Below are 17,726 nucleotides of genomic sequence, written 5' to 3' on the forward strand. Positions count from 1 at the left end.
CAGTGATCCCTATGGTCGTCCCTCTTTCACTTGTATAATATGTACCAATCCTCCCTAACCCAGGCGTCACTACTCCCTGGTAAGTATATACAGAAGATGTCAACCTACTGTGATGAATCTGGCGATGTCCTCACTTCTTTCCCTGAGGAGACCTCCCCCTATGTGGCCAGGAGATGGCAGCCGCTGCCTGATCTTGACCCTGGGGGCAACTATATGAAGGAGGACCATCTGGGGGAGGTAAACCTCGGAGAGAGGATGGTCCCTCTGTCCCCCATGCATTAATGGCATACTGTTGCACTCCTCCCCAACCTCGATGTAGATCTACTTTTGTTACTCCCCAAACTCCAATGAGGGATAGTATTTGGACAAATGGGATGAGAAAGAAGCAGGTGAGGATCACTTCCACAAAGTTCAATAACCACTTCCTCAAATCCATTTAGGAAATGGTCCCATAACCCTACACAAGAACGAATCACAGAGTAATGAAGATTATGAGACCCGTAAGACCAACGCAGCAGTCTAGTTGTTGGAAGATGAATAATCAAGCCGGGAACTTTAAATACGGCCCAGCTACACCTTTCAGTGAGAAGGAGCAGGAGAAGGAGAGTGGAGAGCTGCAGAAGCGGAACCATATTGTGAACCGCAGTAACGCTGACTACCATGCAGGGAGCGAGCAGGCTGCGGCAGACGACGTGAAGGCGATTTCGAACAAGGAAAGGAGAAGCCTGGGTGCGGACAGCTAACCGCTGAGAGAGAGAGCAGCGGGAACCGTGCACCACAGAAAGGGACAGCAAGAGTTCAGTGCTTAACTGAGCGCACATGAAGCCAGTACACTGAAGCAGGTGGGCACGCTGGAGTTAACCCGTAAGCCCGGGGAGAAAAAGAGGTTTACTGGGTTGCCAGCACATGTGTACCACTCCATAGGAATAACACAAACTGAAGGGAACTGAAGAGAGGGTTGGGCAGAAGTTACCAGTGAACCCGGAGAGCACATGTAGGTTACCGGAAGGCCTAATAAAGTTAGTCACTTCTTGAAAACACAACGAGAGGCCAAAAAGCAAAACTGCTAAAGAAATAAAATGATTTGTAAAACAAGTCATGAGTGGGTTAGTGAACCCCAGTCATAAAGAGAAAGTATTTGTGTGGTAAAGTCCTGCCTAGGAGGTATACCATACAAAAATTGCAATTATCCATGGATAAGTGCACCCCCCTCCATTCATTTATGCAACCAGTCATGCGTAAAAATGCTGACAAACATCCCTTCCAATCGGAACGCCCTACTCAAAGGGCATATGTTATAGACAAATCACGATATGTATCCTTTATATTCGTTTATTGCATTTATTACTCAAAATTCATTATAAAAATATCCATTTGTAGAAAGACCACACATAGCACAATGACATTTCATATATTAATAAACAATTTTAAAGACACACATGTCACATCTAGAAAAATCTCCTATCATATCAAAAAACAGTGATCGCATTTCACCCATCCTTTGCTCACATCCAATTTCATCCACATTCATACCATCCACCATTCGTAATGTGCAAAAAGTCGCATTTCTAATCACTCTGTTCTAACAATAAATTTGTTTTCCTTTTCACATAGTTACACAAGACAAAAGTTCAAAAAGGCCTTACTCATGAACATGTTGTTAATTGTCTGTATATTCAGCAGAAACTCAAAGAGGCCCAACTTCACGAAGGAAGTATACCAGGCAAAGTTACGTATTTGTGTAACAAAGTCTGCCTGGGAAGGTGTACCATGTGAAGGTAAAATTAAGTGTATGTGTACAAAGTCATGGTAGGAGAGTATACCAGGTGAAGATCAATAGAGAGATACATTATAAATAATCTCAAGGAAGGTTATGCCCTTGGGATTATGACCAATAAAGAATCTCAAAATGGGTAACGTCCTTGAGATTATGAACTGTTGTGAAAATATATAAAGGAAAGGAAAGTCCTCAGGAAGAGAAAAACTCTCAGGATTTACAACGTGTTAAAAGGTCAAGAGAAAGCCATTATTTGTTAGCGTCATTAAGTTACATTAAAGGGCGACATCTCCTATTGTGGACCTGCAAAATAAGACTGTACAACTTTTATGTTTCCTAAAATGACGCTGCTCTCCTCTATTAAGAATGCAAGGAAACCCTATCCAAGGTTTACCATGGATAACAAGGCTAAATTATGCAGATTAACTCTGAGAAGACCCCAGCCGTAGGCCAAAAGGAATCCAACCTACCAGAGCACCATTACCATTCACATATAGCTCCTAGCAGGCCTCAAGAACTTCCACGTACCTTTTACAACCTCCTTGGGGGTAGACGTGGCCTCTACACATCCATGCTTATATGCATCTAACACCACTAGGGCCTTCTCAATATTAGTATGCAACAATTTAGCTTGTTTTCAACGGCCCAAAAAAAATAAACCCTGCTCGATTGCCCAAAATCTGTAGGATATTGCAGCTCTGGCACACCACACCCAGAGGGGAGGAGCACCCTGGTGCCAGCACAATACCTCCCCTCTTGTGTAAAGTCTTCAACTCTTACTTTTATACTCATAGATACAGTCTACGCCACAGCTGTGGCGCTGCATGAATATCCATGCTGCCTGATGCCACTAGGAGTTCAAAATAAGAGTGTGCCACTACGGCAGTGCCAATGATGCAAGACTGACATCACCCCCAGCACTACAGACAGCCACCCTGACATGTGTGACCGGTGTGCCGGCGGATAAGAGAACGCATGAGGCCCAGTAGGAGAGGCCCAGCTGTGAAGCGCAATGAATCAATGAATCACACGGACTACCATTGTGAAGATCTCGCCCGGAACTAACTACCCTCGTGGAGGGGCGGGGTTTTTATTAATAGCACCTGACGTCACTGCATTAGCGGAACATCAGGCGTACATAACATTCCTTTTTTTCCCAACAATTTTTAAACAATGCATGCTATGCATAACTCTGTTAACTAAAACACTTTAACTCAACTGTCCATTCTAGTCCATCACAGCTTGATGTCCTTCCCTTAAGTGTCCTTCTACCACACATAGTCTTTCACTCTCTCCGGGGCACTTGGGGATGTCCTTAAGGCATAATGCCCTCGCCTAGGGGCTGTCCCTGGACCTGTGTCCTGGGGTGGCCACCTTCCTTAACCGGAGATGCCTCTTTCGGACCATCCAGCGGTTCGCCTGCTTTTTGCCCTGAAGTTGACTCTCCTTCAGGCTGGTGGATGTCGTCCTCCATCGCCAGTCCTGATTCCTCCAAGCGCTGCTGGTCTCCATCCGTCCACATTTGTTGAGTCACGCTCTTGAACCACGAGCGTTCCTGATTATCTGGCGCTGCCCTCTTGTTGCTGTCACCATGGTTCCCTGTCGTCGAGTTACAGTTCAGGGGACCAAGTCATACTGAGTGTCTAGTTTTGATTTCGAGGGGTTGTGCACCACCAACACTTGGTCCCCGACTTGGTGTCTGGATTCCTTTGCATGTCTATTGAAGCTCATGCGCTCATTTGCAGTGATTCTCCTCTGGTGGGTGCAAATGCTGTCGTAGGTGTCTGTGCCCCTGCTTGGGTGGTGTGGAATGGATGAGTTTATCATTGTCCCATACATAATGTCTGCAGGTGGTAGCCCTGTGGTGCTGTGGGGTGTCACTCGATAGTTTCTTAAGAAACGGTACAGGTCCACCCTCCAGGGGCTGGAGTGTGCCTGTGATAGGCGTAGCACCTTGTTGAGGGTTTGCATGAACCTTTCTTTGTCGCTGCTGGCTTCTGGCCATCTCGGCGTGATGTGATGGTATTGGATGTTCAGATTATCGAGGTATTTATTTGATTTCCATGCCCTTCAAGGGCGGTCCATTGCTACTTCAGATGCGTTGTGGCAGGCCATGGGTAGCGAAGATCTTTTCAAGGGCTGGTATTACCATGTCTGCTGATGTGGACAACACAATTTCTACCTCTGGGTATTTTGAATGGTCGTCGATTGCTACTAGGAGATACATGCCTTCCTGGACCGTGCAAAAGTCAATGCTGATGGCGTCCCATCTTGAGGACCCCAGTTCTGCCGCTTGTATGGGTTCGGTGGCGCACTTGTGATTTGGCACCGGAGGCAGGTTGCTATGAGTTGTTCCACCTTGGTGTCGATGTGTGGGAACCACACTCGGTGCTGGATCCTGGCTTTGGTCCTGACCATGCCCTGGTGGCCTTCGTGGGCCAGCGCTATAATTCTGTCTTGTAGGCTATTGGGGATTACGATCCGTGCCCCTCGCAGGATTAGTCCTTCCCTTGTGACAGACAGGTCTTGTACCAGGAAGATGCCCGTGAGGAAGTCTCTGGCCTCAGGTGTGCAGTTGTGTACGTTTCAGAGAAAGGATCTCCACTCGCCTGATATGAATGAGTCTTTGATCATGTCACAGCAGGGGTCGGTTTGGGTAGCTTCTACACTGTCCTCAATGCTTTGGGTTTCATTGTGTGAACAACCTGGCAGATGTGCTCCTCAGTTTCCTCTGCCACATTCACTTCCCTTGGCGTGGCAGCCCTCGGGTGTCTGGATAGGAAGTCCGCGGGGTTGCTGGTTCCTGGTTAGTACATTAGCTCAAATTCGTATTGTTGCAGGTGTAACAGCCACTTCCCTATACTGGCCGGGGGGTGCGCTGAGGATCCCGTGAATATGGGTATTAGGGGCTTGTGGTCCATGTAGGCTTTGAATTTCCGTCCATATAGGTATATGTGAAAATGGCGGCAGCTCCACAGGACTGCAATGGCTTCCTTCTCAATGTGTGAATACCATTGTTCTGTTGGAGTTAGTGCGCAGGAAGCATATGCAATTGGCTTTGTTTCCCCAGTTCGAGCAACTTGGACCAAGATTGACCCGAGGCCAACAGGTCTGGCATCAACATATAGTTCTGTTGATAGTGTGGGTTTGTAGTACGCCATTGTCGTCTCGGCTGAGAGGGATGTCTTGATCTGCTCGAATGCCCCCTGGCAGACGGGGCTCTAGATCCATGTTGTGTTGGATTTCATGGGTTCTCTGAGCGGCTCGGACATTGTTGCTAGGTTGGGGATGAACCTCCCGCAGTATGTCGCCATCCGCAGGAAGCTGCATACTTCAGTGGGTGTAGTTGGGGGAGAGGCTTCCTTGATGTCCACAACCGTTTGTGGGTCAGCCGACACCCCTGCGCTGTTGAGCACATAACCGAAAAAGTGATTTCTTCCTTCATGAATTTGCACTTCTCCCTATGGATGGTCAGCCCTGCGGTTTCCAGCCTGCCGAGCACCATCTCGATGAGGATGTCATCTCTGACATTGAGTACTCCGGGGATGCCCTGTATCACCTCTTGGATGGCCTGCTGGAACAGCTCTGCCACCATGGATATACCGAAACTCAGCCTTTTGTATCGGTGTAGGCCCGGGTGTGTGGAGAAAGTTGTCATAAAGCGGGAGTCCCAGTGCAGTTTTAGCTGATGGTATCCAGCGTTGAAGTCAACCTTGGAGAACACTTTCAATCCTGTGAGGTCTGTGATGATCTCGTCGAATGTGGGTGTAATGTGGCGTTCCCGCTTGACCGCTGCGTTAGGAAGGTGCATGTCGATGCAGATCCTCACCTTCCCCGGTTGCTTCGGCTTCTTAGTGACTACCATGGGTGATACCCACGGTGTCGGCCCAGTTACCTCCTCTATGATTCCTGCCTTTTCCAGTTCTCGCAGCTCCTTCTCGACTTGGTCCCTCATGTAGAAAGGGGTTCTTCTGAGCCGCACCGCCCGGGGTTGTACCGATTCGTTGATGTGGAGCTTTATAAGCTTTCATTTCAGGCATCCGATGCCTTTGAGGAGGCTCGGGTATTTTACAAAGAGACTGTTGATGTCCGTTGGGTCCTTGATGTCGCTGATGAAACAGATTAGCCGTAGGTCTTCTGCCGCATCCCCAGTAGGCATTCGATTCCCACGTTGACGACGTATATTTTGGGTTGTAGCGTCCGGTCGCCTCTGCTGAGCGTTGTTCGGAACCATCCTACCATCCTACCACTGGAAGTGGGGTCTTGCACCCGTAGGCAAAAAGGAGCGTGTCCGTTTGCTTCAAGTCGGGGATGGGGTGCAGTTTTCGGTACATGGTTTCCGACATGACATTTACTGATCTCCCAGTGTCAATTGTCATTTGTGTTTCTTGGGCATTTGCTATCACTTGGCATTTTCGTCTCCTTTGCCTCTTCGTCAACGCTGCGCCTCTGTGCTCGAGTGCTGAGACTAGGTAGAATTTTCACCCCCTTCTAAGTCGTCCACTTTCCGTCTCTTTCGTTGTGTCACTGTCTTCATCGCCTTCTTCGTCGGTAGATGAGTTGGCCGTTTCAACACGGCGAGCATTGGCCTGTTTCTTTTTCTTCTGGGCACATTTACCTTGTTGTGGCTGGGGGGCGTTGTGCTTGTCCTGACGATCTACAGACTCTTGCTTAGTGGTCCTTCCGGCCAAATGCTCCGCATGTAGTGCCTTGTGCTGGGCAATTACGTCTTCCGTGATGCGCACCACCCACATTCAGTAGGCCCTGGAATCCTTGACTGCCACCGACATGAGGTGTTTGCATCATTGGGGTCTTCTCTCGGCTGTTGGCGACTGGCGATTTGGGCTATTGTGGCCATTGTCAGTATTAGCTGGAGCTTCTGCAGCGTGGTGCCCATGTGCGCTGCCCTTACGAGCGATAGTTCTCTCTGATGCCCGTATTCGAGGATTTTGGCCAGGGAGATGCCCTTTTCGCTCAACACCATCCTGCGTAACTTTTCAGAGTGCATGTCGTTGATGATTTGGCATATGATTTCTTTTTCGACATTGTTGAACTGACACGAGAGTGCGAATTTTCTGAGTCTCGTGTGATAAGCGTCAAGCGTTTCCTCTTCTAGCTGGATGGTGGTGCAGAAAATGAAAGTCTTGTATTCTGGGTTTAGTTGTGGAATGAAATGGGCTGTGAGAGCGTCTTTCGCTAACTGATAGATGGCTGCGCCATCACTGATCACCAGCAATTAAAGATGCGCAGGATATTGTCACCTACGTTTAGAAGAAGGTGTGACCTCATTTTCATGGGCGTAGTGATGTCTTTGCAGTCCATTGCCATTTCAAATTTCTGGATCCACAACACCCAGCGAGGGGATCAATGTATCGAAAGGTCCAAACGCCATTTTTGCTCCTCCTTGTGGTCATGGGTGTGGTGTTGCGGGTGATAGTTTTGCTGCAATCCTCGATGGTGTGCCAGGCCTAGGTGTGGATACACCTGATGCCATGTTGTGTCGATGTGTGGACTGCTATAGACGATATAGACGATGCGCGATGAAAATCTCCTCACCTTAGAGGGTCTGTTGCAGGCAGTGTGTCAACGTGTCCAGCGGCTTCTCACTGATGTTGCTTGTGGTGTTGTCTTGTCTGAGCAGCCTAAAAGTCTGTTGGCAGACTCTAGGCATGTAGTGACATGTGGCCTGTAATGAATTCCTTGTGCTGATGTGTATAACCAAGGGAGTGATGCAGCAGGCCAGCAAAGAGAATTGGATTTTTTTTTTCAGTGGGGGAGGGCCCCCTGCACCGTGTTTCCTAAAATGTGCCCATGTCGAGGGCTTGTTTGCTGATTTATGGCTTGTATATGCAGTGTTTTATAATCCCATCCTCGTTGCCAGTGTTGAGTTCTCTCATGCCGGTGTGCCGGCGGATAAGAGAACGCGTGAGGCCCCATGGGAGAGGCCCGGCTGTGAAGCGCAATAAATCACACGGACTACCAATGTGAAGATCTCGCCTGGAACTAACTCTCCTCATGGAGGGGCGGGGCTTTTATTAATAGCGCGTGACGTCACCACGTTAGCGGAACATCAGGCGTACATAACATTGTGTACATCTCTGTCTCCCAACGCTAACTGCTTCACCAAGCACCTCTGTTAAGGCCAGCCGCCCATGTCTACCACTCTCCATTTCTGATCATACCAAGTATGGACCTGCCGCATTCCGGGGCACCTTAACTGTGATTCCGGCACCTGCCGCCATAGATCATGCTCACAGCAGCCGATTACGTCAGTACTTCCTGCACACAGCAAGGTTGTTAGAGGAGCGTAAACATCACTCCCAGCACCGTATATGAATTCCTCCCCCGTGCCTGCGCACGCATAGCTGCTGTGAACACTACACACTACCCTGCGGCAGACCAATTAGTAGAGCTCCTTTGGATAGCACTTGGTCTCTCCACGGTGTTCGGAGCACACATCTCCTTGCTCCAGGTAATCGGTGCTTTGAGCATGGGCATTGCATTCTTTAGCAGCCTGAACTTTAGAAGTCTTCCAGGCTGCATAAGCTTTCTTATGCAATCACACTGCTGCTTTTCCATTAGCCTGCAGCACTGTGATTCGTCCCTCTGCGACCCACCACAAAGACCCCGGCACACCCCGCCGACACTCTGGGACACAGGCACCATTTCAGTCCAATGCCAGAGGTCAATATGACTTGAGGTAAGTGTACCTACACTACCTCCACGAACACCAGCATGTTCTCTTTATATTAGCATGGCGGGTTCTCGTTCCTTACACTCACTTACATTTCCTATGCAGAACAATGGTACAACTTACTTATGTGTCTAAAAGCGCCTCAGACCAGACTGTACTCACCTACCTTTGTCCACTGGAGCGCACCTTGACTAACTACAAGCACAGTTATCAGCCACTCAAGGTAAGCGTGCTTCTCAGACTGAACGTCCACCTCTGCCCCCTCCTTCGCCCGACCTCATTCCTCTCCCTCTGTACCTACAGATCTATTCCAGGCACTGGTCAGTCTCCTGTGCCCTGACTAGCCAACAACAACACAGAGTGCTGTTCAGCCCTTGACGCATTTGCTGCAACCATAACTACGCGCACCCACATCACCCATCCTTCCTTCGCCCGAGGACCCGAGCACAAGGTTTGTGTTACTACTATAGGAAATGCAACTCTCCTGGATCCTTGCAGATCCCACCCATCTTTGTAAGACTGTCTGAGGTTTTCCTTGTTTTTAAAAATCATTTCATGTGTGCTCTATCCAATTCCCGACGTAGACCTAGGATTGGTCACCATTTAACTGCACCATTTAACTGCAGCAAGACCCACAATAATTGGGGCCATTTGTTGAGGACACCCCCCTCCCTTTTTTCTGTCATCGCAAATATCTCTTTGTTTGCTTGTACTTTTATCATCATGTTTATTGTGCAAGTATATATGTTTACTATGGTGTTGAACTATGGTATGCACTTGCCTCCACCTGAACAGTTTCTCATTCAAATGTGGAGTCACAAATTGTTGTCTGTCTAAAATGTTGTTCATTTCATTATAATTATGACACTTGCTCTGATACACTTGTTTATATACAATACACTGGTATGTACCACCTTTAATTTCCTATAACCAGAACTGAAATAATAGGAAATAAATTCCATGTTATAGACAATGGAACAAGGCTAGCATAATTTTGCATTTGTTACAGACCACTTAACTACTTCATTGTAACTTTGCCTCTATACTTTTATCTCAGACCAAAGGACAGGGTTCCGTGGCGCTTACTTGAACCCCAACATATCCCTTTACAAATAAGAAATCATACACAAGTAGTAGTTTGATCAAATCAATACTGGCGGCTACCTCTCCTGCCTTATATCTCAAGAACTTCCAGGCAGCACAGTCAAGAGCCTTGCTCCCAGTAAAGCCACAGACCAAAACCCATCCTCATTTAGAAGTGCCAGTCACTCCTCCCATCTTTCCCATCTATAGAAACTGGCAATGCAGGACCTTGGGAGTATTTCGAAGAGTGTTTGCTTGCTGCTACTTTGGGCATCTCCTGAAAACTCCTTGGCAGTGAAGGAAGCCACAAACTGTGCTTAGGGTGCCAGACAGACCCTGCATAAAGACCTTATAATGGACAGTTGCCAGCATTGCCTGGTGTCTGTAATGTGAATTCCTCCTTTAACTTAGCTAGCCTGTCGTGTACTATTAACAAAACGTACCTCTAATTTAATTCTCTCATACTGCATTCCTGTGGCTTTCTTACCAGTTCCCTATATACAGTGGCAACACTCGTTCTCCCTTTTCTACCGAGAACAATCTGGTATGGCTCAGGTGGGTGAGGTCCTTTTTGTCAAACTCTCCATTCGTGTCCCCAAGCACTTGTTCTGCACACAGCCAATTCCTGACTCTGAAATTTACGTCAGTGGGCTCAGCTTTACCAGAACTGCCTCCTGCCATCACCAGGAGGGCAATCCAATACGATTATGTTGATAGTAGCCACCACAATTCCCAGGAACACTTGAGCACACCTCAAGGCCATCACGCATCCACAACACATCCCATATCGCTACCCCTACACTAGTAATGGCGTTCATGAAAGTAATACCACCCAAGAAAGGAAACTTATCCCTTCTTTTGATTACATTCTCTTTGAGGTCAAAACACTGAGAACTATACATATATCGCAACAATCACTAAACGAATCCATTTTTACAGCTCCCACTACGAGTGCTTATCCCTTCCGAGAATGGTAGCAAGAATATTCACTTTCATTGAGGTCAAAAGCAAGCAAACACAAAGATGCACAACACTAATACATGGTGTTATTGCATATATCGTACTGTATGCACTTACGGCTGACCTCAGTTATCTGGCCTTTGAATGTCATATTGGTCTGGTCATTCTCAAATATGGTCAAGCATTGAATGTATCTAGACAAATGTGCATGTAATTTACATGTGTTTACATATTATTCATTGTATATGTGTTCTACGTGTAAAATATAGCAGACCTCTCAGTTGCCCTTGGGTTTGATAGTGTGATTTATACTAGCCCTACATTCCACCATTAGCCCTGCACCCTCTCAGTGACTGACATAGCAATCCATGCCACACCTGAGATTCAAAACTGGGCAAGAGGCCACATCGGTCGTAAGAGACAAACTCTGCGGACCAGCAGGGGACATGCACACCTCTATTGAACACAGGTGCAAACTACATGTATCAGTCATGGGGCCCTGACAAGTGTGTTAAGCACAGGTGAAGTGTTTTTGTGGTGTGAAAAAAGAAAATCTTTTACTCCATTGACGTCATATTTTGTTTCCGGAGATGCTTTCCTTTCCCAAAATTGTAGCCTTTCAGAATTTTAGGGTGAGGAAGGGTTTTAAGCAGACGTAAAGAAAAGGGGTTTATCAGGCACTTTTACTACCTTAAAATAGGCAAATACTGCTAAAAATGTAAAAACAGGGAGTAAAAATACTTCCACCAAAAACAGGAAATACGACACATAGGAGCTTGTCCTGCTTTCACACAGACAGCTCCATTGATATTTTACACTGGTGGTGCGTGTTGCATAGTTCCACAGGAAGAAACTATTAATACTGCAAGACCGGAAGTGAGATAATATATCTTTTAATGTGCATGAATAACTAGGTGTAAAGAAATATTTAGTACTAAAACATTCCCATTTGAAATTACAAACATATTTTTACTCGCTTTTAAAATACTCCCATTGGGAATGGGACTTTTATTTTACTTCCCCAAAAAATACTTTCACTCCAAACTGTACAAAATAGGCAGTAAAATGCGCACTGGTCTTAAAGAAAGGACATCAGCGCATATTGGACTTTTTATATGCCCAGTCACTAAGGCACAGACATCTTTACATGATCATATAAGTATAGGGTTTTTAAGATGGAATTACAGACACGCGCACGCACTCACTCTGTACTGGAGTTAGTCACATTCTGAGTTCAGAAAAATAACTGTTATTCATCTGTTGCCATGCCAACTAGCAGAGGGAAGAATGGGAGGAAATACGAAGTTGGATACACAGCATCACCCACCTAAAAACAGTCTGCGCCTTTAAACTACCTTGCACTTTCGCCTCACAGAAAACTCCTGCTGCCTTGTCCTGTCACAAGTTCTCCCAGTCATTGGTTCAGTGTCAGTCATGCAGTCAATATGATGGAGTTACTTTATTCCTGCTTCCCTGCAGATACCATGTCGCCATCACACCAATAAAAAATCTGCATGACGTCTTACCAAGAACTTAGCCCTTTAGATCCGAGGCAATATGTTCCTATCTACTAGCCAGTTAAACGGGAAAATCAGCATTCTGAGCCTAATCAATTACATGGGGTGCACAAATAGAAAACAAACTGTATGTTAATTTGCTTCTACAGGTTGAGCCTAGGCTGGACAGCCGGACATTGATTTCTGTACAAGAAATGGTAGGCAGAGGTAAAGGCATCCTACTGCTGACTAGAGAGTCAGGAAAGGTGGCATATGGCCTTCTAATAAATCCTCTGAATTAAGGCAACCTTTTTGGCTGTTTGCAGAATTGGTCCTCAAGCAAGACAATTGAGAGTCACTGCCAGCAAGGGGATTGCAGATTGACTCTCGACACATTAAGCTTAACCGTTTTCCGGGGTGGGCTAAGAGGGTGCATCAAAATGGCACTCCGACTGAGGCACCATAAACAATGGACTGGTGGCCTGCTTTATGAGAAGGCACTGCCCTTGCAATCAGGTTATCAGGTATTAGTCATCTAATAAACAACGTTTATTGATTTTCACTGAAGGAAACGCAACACAACAAAAGTATAACATTGATCTCAAGAGATCCCACCTCCCTCCTGCATCCGATAACAAACTTGGCGGCAATGTGCTCACAGCCTGGATATTGCATAAATCAAAACGTAAGAGACCCACCATGACAGTTGTCCATCTCATCATTTTCCCCACTTACATTAGATTCAGATTTTATGGACCCCAGAACACACTCCCGAGCTAGATTCTGCTCCAACTAGGATACTCAGTGGCAGGAATTGGAAACAACACTGATACCCAAAATGCAAGAGGCTTCATTCCTCTGCTGGACCAACAACCATAGAAGTAGCTTCTTAGATATATACAAGGGAGACTCACCAGTGAATAATTGTATTCAACTTCTTAAAAGGTCTTTAATAAATGTCTCGAGCTTTGATGTAATTTCTTCAAGGAAGGAAACAGCAAGCGATTGTCACGTGTATCCATATGCGTTTACAATGGTCCATTTTGTATCTTGGTCACACATCCTCGCTTGTGGTATCTGTGCTGTTGCTGCAAAAAGAGTGGTATACACATAAGCAAAAGCTAGACTGTGAAGGTGGTCCTACAGTTAGTGCAAGGATCTCAGTGATGATGGCCAAGGGCAATGACCACTCCTGGGGTACAAAGTACCGGGAATACCACAGCAAACTTTACCAGCTACGAATGGCAACTCCAAAGAAAGCTACAACAAAACACTAAAAGGCATAATAAAAATCATCAACGACAAACAAACACCCCAGTTTGTCCTGCTCAGCAGCATCCATTTTGTTTCCCAACATGCAGTTTCCCTGCTGCATATTTCTGATTCGCACTGCTTTTTCCCCTTCCCACATCCCGGCGATTGGCAAATTATCGTAACCCACTTGCCATCCCCTCTTTTCAACGATATGCTGTTTTCTCGAAATGACTCGCAAAGTACTTAAATCATACTAAACCACTCTGCCAAATGTATGAATCCATAGAGAAATAGGTGCAGCAAAAAGAGTAAGCTTGCAGTATTATTTTTCTGCATTTTGAATGGGGGAGCTACAAATTCAAGAATGCAATTAAGTGTGGGTCTAAATAATGGTCTGTATAGTTTGCAAATATACTGTCATGACCTAAAGGCTCCCAACACCAAATCATGTTTGCAAGGGTAACCTGGTTGCTTTTCATTAGTTGGCCATGGCATGCTTCAAATATGATGGGAGGGAAATGCAACAACTGTCTAAAATAATGAATGCTTGTTTGTGTCAAATAGCATAGAATAAAATAACAATAGTTAAAAACGAGCTATGGCGAAGTAAAGAGCAAAGTGTTTTTTGTGTTTACCCTTACTGGAACTTGCTACCTATCCTCCGGCCCTCCTGTTACCCCGCCGGGCTGCCATTTTAACTAGAAGCTATTTTGACAATTCAGCAAAGGGCCGGGCCCATTTAAGAAAATTAACACTAGCACAAGAGCAACGTACAAAGTCTCGCCCCCGCGCAAAGTGAAGAGCAAAGTGTTTTGTGTGTTTACCCTTACTGGAACTTGCTACCTATCCTCCGGTCCTCCTGTTACCCCGCCGGGACTGCCATGTTAGATAGAAGCTACTTGACAATCCAGCAAAGGCCCGGGCACCTTTAAGAAAATTAACACTAGTACACAACCAATCTCCAAAGATTTGCGCCTGCGTGAAGCGAGCGCAAAAATAAGAGCAAAGTGTTTTGTGTGTTTACCCTTACTGGAAATTGCTACATATCCTCTGGTCCTCCTGTTACCCCGCCGGGACTGCCGTGTTAACTAGAAGCTACTTTGACAATCCAGCAAAGGCCCGGGCACCTTTAAGAAAATTAACACTAGCACAAAACCAACCTACAAAGACCCCTGCCTGTGCGAAGTGTAGAGCAAAGTGTTTTATGTTTGGTGTGCGGTAGCGGAGTAGCTCTGTTGTTTCCCTCAGAGATTAAGGTGACTGTTAAATACTGATGTCAGATGCCTTAGCTATTACGGTTCTACCTACAGAGAACGAAGAGAAAACAGACATCTACAATTGCCCCCTTCCAACAATGGAGGCCAATCTTATTCTCGTTTCTAAAGCGTTAATTAATACACTTAGTGACAACCATGTTCCATTGCAAACACCTATCACAGCTATCGCCCAAGTGCATGTAACACATAGTGATACCGTGGAGCCTTGTACTAGAGAACTTATTTAAATTACCACGACGAGGATTCCACCACAGACTGAACCAGTAGCAATAACAGAAGTTGCGATGAGAAATATGAACTCCCCAATTCAAGATCAAAGAGGTCCAGAACTAATTTTAGTTGTGGATAACCCAGATTGTAACTCCCGAAACCTCTCCACCTCCCTCTCCCTCCATCACCTTAATCTGTCTGTGTCTCCCATTCTGTATGGAAACTGCACAGATTCGTCAAGCTGCTCCTCTGCTTCTTTTGTTAACCCTACTCACCGACGACCAGAAAACTTTAATAAAGAGACTGCCCTGCTAGTCGTGGTAACCCTGTTGGGGATGAACACTGCTCTAATGTCTCTAACAAAATTGTACAAGACATTACACACTAAATTGACAGTACAAACAGAACTATTAAATACATTATGCAAACAACAGAACATAAGTCATGTCTCTAATGCAGCGAAAGTGGCCCCCAAAAACTGAATTAACCATTTCACCCAAGCAACCACTTGCACACTCTCCCTTAAATAAGTCAACAATTCACAATACAGATGACAGAATTATTGGAAATGAGGCATCACAAATTCAAACTGAGAGCTTAATAACCCCCAAACAAGACTCCGCCCCAAATCCAACTGCTCTGGCTGCTTCTAAACAAATCACTAAACCAGACTTTGATATTTTTGTCATACAAAAGCAGGGGACAAAAATGACTCATGCACAATTAAAAAAGAAATCAAAACATCCGAAATCTAGATCTAAGAGCTTGCAAGTAGGCTCAAAAAAATGTTTGCGCTCTTTAACAAACTTGGACAACATCAAAGTTAATGCAAATGCTCGACTAATTTAAAAAAAATGGCTACAAACCTGTTTGGGTGACTTTTTAATTGCCTTGTAAGAAGGCATAGATTTAAGTAGCAATAGGCATTTATCGTTGGTTTTTACAATAAAACTATCCTATTGCAGTTCTCCTCACCTAAATGTTGAAAACAATGGTTACACAACTAACGTATTTGCAAGCCCCTTCGTGGCATATTGTGCAGTTTGCTTGGCCCCTGGGCATACAAGGGTAAGGTGGGGAGGGAGATGATTTTTCAACCGTCCTCAAAGGGCTTTGAAGGCGCTTGTTGATGATCGATAGGAGCAGGAACCCCCATGCTGGAGGCACCGCAGCCCCTCCGGAAACACAATCTATTGTCATGTGCATGGCAACTGGTGCCAGCGGGAACCCCCATCAGCACGGGGCCCCTGGCAAGGGCACAGACTGCTCATGCCCAGGCCCGACCCTGCCACATGAAAACCCAAATTGCTCAGGCGAGGATCCCAAATTTGTTGGATGACGAGCTTTCAGACTTTCCCCTGTAAAGGTGAGTAGAAAACAATAAAGCATTTATATTTATGATGCATGTATATGTTAAAGTGTGTATTGAAGACACCATTTCATGATGCATACAGATGTTATCATAACAGGGGTTAATACATGAAAGCAGCTGGAGAGGCGTGCAATATCTCATATATGTCACATGCACACTATGCGGCATCTGCATTGCATAACGTTTGCATTGCATAACTGTATCTGACATGCCTCAGTGTTATAAAACCTAATGTTGCTTGTTGAAACTCTCCCACCAGGGCATATGCTTAACCCTTCTCTGCCAATTCTTGCCTCACACTAGCACGGCCTCCACAAGTATCAATGCAATGGCAGCTGTGACCGTGGAAGACTTGATCAAGCCCAATATGCCTTCTATGTCGCAGAAGAAAATCACCCTCATCTCCAAAGGCCTTTGTGAGTATCTTGCTGAGGGGGGAGAGTTGTGGTTTGCAGGGGCAAACATCTGGGGTGACAATGGCATTAGAGATGAGGAGAACACCAGCCATTAACCATTCAAGGAAGCAGGGTTGGATATGGTATACAACGACAATGCTTAAAAAAAAAATGAATAAACAAACAAGATTGTCGAATCATCCCTAATGTTGATCATTATACAGCAGTGTGAGGGACACCATCACTGGTCAGACAGAAATGATCCCTTGATTCCCAATCCACGATTGTTCAATATTATTTCAAAGGTTCTGCATTAATGTTATGTCCAGCAGAGGTTAACATAAACTCATCACTCCTTCAATCCAGCCACCGAATGCCATGCAGTGTTTTGCCCCACTCTTTTCACTATAAATATCCAGGTGCTGTGATCGAACTATAATTCTCTGATTACTTACCGCTAATCTTTATTATGCCTACACATACTTTCCCCATCACAGTACATACTCTGTGAAGGCCATGCGCCTTCTGACAGAACCCTTACTCATAATTCTTATTTTTTTTCTTTTGGTCCCTCTCCCTCATAGCCCTGGTATAAAGCACATGGACAGTCCCATAATCCTCCTGACTGTAGCCAAAAGAACCAGGGTGATTGTTGAGGAAATTGTCTCAGACGTTAAAAGCAAATAAAAGGTTTATTAAATGAGAGCCTTCGCGACAGCAGGCACTGCTCTGAAAGGCAGGCTCCAACTGACTCATTACAGAATCCTACATAAAGCTAAGCAACCCACCACAGAATGGCATGGAATCATAATGCAACATAGAGCTTATCTAAAGGGAAACATATAAACGGAACTTGAGAGTTTAGAACAAGTTTAGCATTCCATTCCATTACTAATCTGCTGCATAAAGTATATTTAATGAAGTAAACAAACCCAACACATCTCCTCCCTTACAATTTTAACAAGTTTACTCCAAATAGTAGTCTTTCAACCAGAGATGTTTGTTTCGTGTTCTCTCTGAATTTGCATCCATGTTTCTATCCTTTTGTACATTATTATTCAATCCTGCTCCACACAACTGCTCATTATCAGTGCTGTTGTCACTTGTCTCAGGGTCCTCTGCTTCATCATTATGGGTACACTTTACTAATTTAGCCATGGACCAACACTCTCCCCCTTCCATGATGACTACATTACCCCTCACTACAG

The 17,726-nt window shown here is 45.4% G+C and overlaps 1 protein-coding gene across 1 annotated transcript in view; it reads left to right on the plus strand.

Moving 5' to 3' along the window:
• LOC138570121 (sodium/iodide cotransporter-like) overlaps positions 1-17,726 on the plus strand; it is a 636,461-nt gene that overhangs the window by 370,590 nt on the left and 248,145 nt on the right. Inside the window, exon 9 of the mRNA XM_069648754.1 lies at positions 16,427-16,539. Within this exon, the coding sequence (XP_069504855.1) occupies positions 16,427-16,539 (113 nt within the window). The remainder of the gene's footprint in view (positions 1-16,426; positions 16,540-17,726) is intronic.

Source organism: Ambystoma mexicanum, chromosome 1p (genome assembly GCF_040938575.1).
Source record: "Ambystoma mexicanum isolate Mex_15411 chromosome 1p, UKY_AmexF1_1, whole genome shotgun sequence".
Taxonomy (NCBI): domain Eukaryota; kingdom Metazoa; phylum Chordata; class Amphibia; order Caudata; family Ambystomatidae; genus Ambystoma; species Ambystoma mexicanum.